Source organism: Sphaeroforma arctica, assembly GCF_001186125.1.
Source record: "Sphaeroforma arctica JP610 unplaced genomic scaffold supercont1.3369, whole genome shotgun sequence".
NCBI lineage: Eukaryota > Ichthyosporea > Ichthyophonida > Sphaeroforma > Sphaeroforma arctica.
Window position 1 is genome coordinate 1 of NW_014037189.1, and position 3,569 is coordinate 3,569.

Consider the following 3,569-nt stretch of genomic DNA (forward strand, 5'->3'; position numbering starts at 1 on the left):
CGCATTGTTTTTTGTAAAACAAAAATATAAATATCTTAACATAACTTTTCGACGAGGCCAGACCGCCAGAGGTGGGTCATCATGGACAACACTTTTGAAGTTTTGCCTCAGATGTTAAATTCATAGTAGTGTTTGCTTTAAACCCTGGTTCATCATCCAATGGAGATTACGTTTTGAGTACGACTCCCTCTGAGTTGATTTGGGACTAGAGACTTCACTGCTTCAGACTTCAGGCTTTAAATAATCTCTTGACTCTTGAGCCTTTACTCTGGCTTCACTCCTCATTCTACAGACTTGAGACTTCTTTATTGAGACTTGAGAGTTCTGACTCGAGTGACTGGGTCTCTGAAGACTTGCTTGAGTGTAGTGATGATGACTGATGAGTCCGTGTTGAGACTCTGAGAGTCTTGATAGGGTTCATGGGTTGGTATAAACTTGTGGTATGACGTACAGTCGTACACGCACGAAAAAAAATGTCGCGGCGAGTCGGCGACGTGTATGACATGTCGTTTCTAGTTTTATTATATTTGATGTGCACTGATGCTCTGATGCTCAGATGCAGCCATCAGCGGACACCAAGTCACGACCGACATATCCTACAAAATGTCGTCACGCACATGTATGGTATATCGTTTGTCCAAATTTCGGCGTTGTCGTATAAATACTCTATTCCATGCTTCCAGTCCCAGTCCTGGTCTCTCAGGGACGAATTATGGAGATGAACCTCTCTATTTTATTTATAATAATAAAAGCGATACCATATTGGATTTTTCAAAAACAAAAGTATAAACATAGTGATACCCAAAAAAATTTAAATTTCAACAGCCCCCTCCCCATTATAGGAGCAGACTCCTTTTGTTGTGTGTATATTTTATGTTAAAATATGTTTATCAATTTTTATTTAAAACAATAATTCTCTAAAATAGCCTTCTTGGTTTCAGTATGATTTTTTTCTATGCAACCTAATATACCGTGACCAACTGACCACAGTACACACTCACAGCAACAAGTGAGAGTTTGAGACGCACCAGTCACCACAGTCAATTTGCGCGATGTTTCTGATTTTTAATACACTCAGATATCCGACCACAGATTCTACTCCATTTCGTCTATCTGCGGTCATTTTAAAATTTGGCTGTTTTTACTGTTCACAGCAATTATTCCACTGTAAAAGTAAAACTAAACCATGATCTAAATACATTCGTAAAGTACAAAATAAAAATCCATTCCAATTTTTTTAGTTTAGTGATTTAAATTTTTTTACCCTATTTTTGGAACTGGCAGCACAAAAAATCGGGTATTTACTGCTATTGAGACTTTGATTCTCGATTTGTTGATCATTTATGGCTTAACAAATTGGGGATTTTAGATAATTATTGAAAACAAGATATTTCTAAAATATTTGAGCAGGCCACAGACTCACGGAGTCATGAGTGTTGAATGTTGACGGGCAAACACAAAATGTTTATTAAAAAAATGTTTTAAAATTTACGCCCCCACACTGGCCCACAGTCCCACACTGGACTCCACTATCCACAGACACGCGCGCAAGGGGAAAAGTTTATCCAAAATAACATTTTTGATCAAAAGATTGGCTTGTCGATACTCGATTCAAAGTAAATACATGATACTTATCTGGTGACTTTCTGGAATCTTAGGATGGATAGGCGTATTGAGAGGGCAAAATAATTGACTGAAGTATATGCAGATCATAAGACTTACTAACTTCAGACGATGGGGGTCATTGTTATACACAGCCTTCCTCGTTTAAACTAAAATTCTCACAAACTCACAAAGAATTATCAATTTATATCAAACAAGAAAAAACAATAAGACACTTCTTCGCAAACAAAAATCAGTGACAAACGACACTCAATCCAATATGATCGAACTTCATTCTACTGACGAAGGTCGCACCTGTGATAACCAAAATTGTTCGTCTTCATCTCCAACATACTTCCATAACGTGATTTCCAACGGGACCTTTACGGATAGTGTCGCCTGTAAAACTTCACCGTTTACAGAGTGTGATAAAAAAGAGCGCTGCGTTGCGGAAACGAACATAGCGAGTCTCAGCCGAGATGTCATTCTGCATGACAACGCATTTCTAACACTACTCCGTACTACGCAAGTTAATGGCGATGCATTTCCCGTAGTCAGCATATGTGACATGTATTTGAAAGCCAGTTCGCTCGATGTTCTGCACAGGATCCGATTAGACGTTGCCAATACAGTGCTCGCGTTCATGGTCATGAGGGGTCATGAAAATCGGGACAGGCATATTGCTATAGTTTTAGACTATCAGAAGAACTGTAGACTCTTATATCAGAGCTTGATCGACAGGGGAGATGAGTTTGATTACGACCGGGAGCTACGACTAGAGTTAGCACGAACTGCCTTGGAAGTTGTACAGAACTTACAACCCGGTGCTAGCTTGGAGGATGCGTCAGCGATGTTTGGAGAATGCGGCAAACGTGATTTAGGACCCCAATCGGAAAGTAGAAAACGTTCACACGAGCATTCGGAACTACTGTTACAGAATCTACAAGTGCTCCCACTACATACAAACGGAAGTAAACGCAGGCGGATATCCCTTTGGGTCAGCGATGTAGCCACTTGAAGGACACTGGTCATATTTTTTACCAGCGATCTGCGACCGCCAATTCTATTTCTAAAAATAGCAATTCTGATACCAGTGAAGAGAGTCACCGGAATGAATGACTATTTATTTATGTGATTTTGTGAGCTTGTGTCTTGTAGTTGTGAAGGTGTGACTCATGCGAGGCTGCCGTTGTGGCATGTAAGCTCAAAATTTCACTGGGCGACCGCCAAATCAAAAATACCAATTATGGTAGTCACCGGAACGTATGGTCAGGCCTGAAGCTCATCTGCAGAATTCTCAGGAAAGGATGAGCCAAACTACCGCCGATCTTTAGTTAACAAAGACCGCCCGCACTGCAACAGCGAAGTCCACGACGATGGCTCTTATGTACCTTATAGTTCCTCACGCCTGAATGGGTCTTAACAATGGCCAAACTGGGAATGGAGTGTTTGATGTCGCGTGGAGCGTCCCAAACATGGTATTAATGCTCACCAAATAAAGTGAAAATAGTTTTCAATATTCAGCCTTCCTGAACAGTATGTACCAAGTTTGTCTCTAAGAAGTGATGGATCGCTAGCCCTTTTCAGAGTGCACTTGTGAAAAATTGAATCTCATGTCCAATCAATATGCAAAATTGAGAATGTGCCAGCTTCTGTCACATGTTGCACTGAAGTGTTACCGCCTGACTGTAGCCGTGTGCCATGACGGTTTATTTCTAGAGCTTCAACATATTTGGGATATATTTCTCCACGTTTTTGATTTGTGATTTAGAATACAGTAAATAATGAGCTTCATGTCTGATTGTTGCTGAATCTCAGATTTTGATAGCGATAAATTACGCAAGCGTAGTTAGGACAGATCAGCATACCAACGATCCCAAAATTCGTGCAAGTACATATGTACCCCCAATTAGGTCCTGCATATTTAATAATTTATAAGAATACAAAGACATATACTTTCTATATAT

General features: G+C 40.0%; 1 protein-coding gene across 1 annotated transcript; it reads left to right on the top strand.

Annotated features, from left to right (window-relative positions):
- The first annotated feature begins 1,746 nt into the window (after window positions 1–1,746).
- On the top strand, window positions 1,747–3,126 carry SARC_13505 (hypothetical protein). Its single transcript, XM_014292363.1, has one exon. It carries the CDS (start codon window positions 1,883–1,885, stop codon window positions 2,618–2,620), a length of 738 nt encoding a protein of 245 aa, XP_014147838.1. The 5' UTR covers window positions 1,747–1,882; the 3' UTR covers window positions 2,621–3,126.
- The last annotated feature ends 443 nt before the right edge of the window (window positions 3,127–3,569 follow it).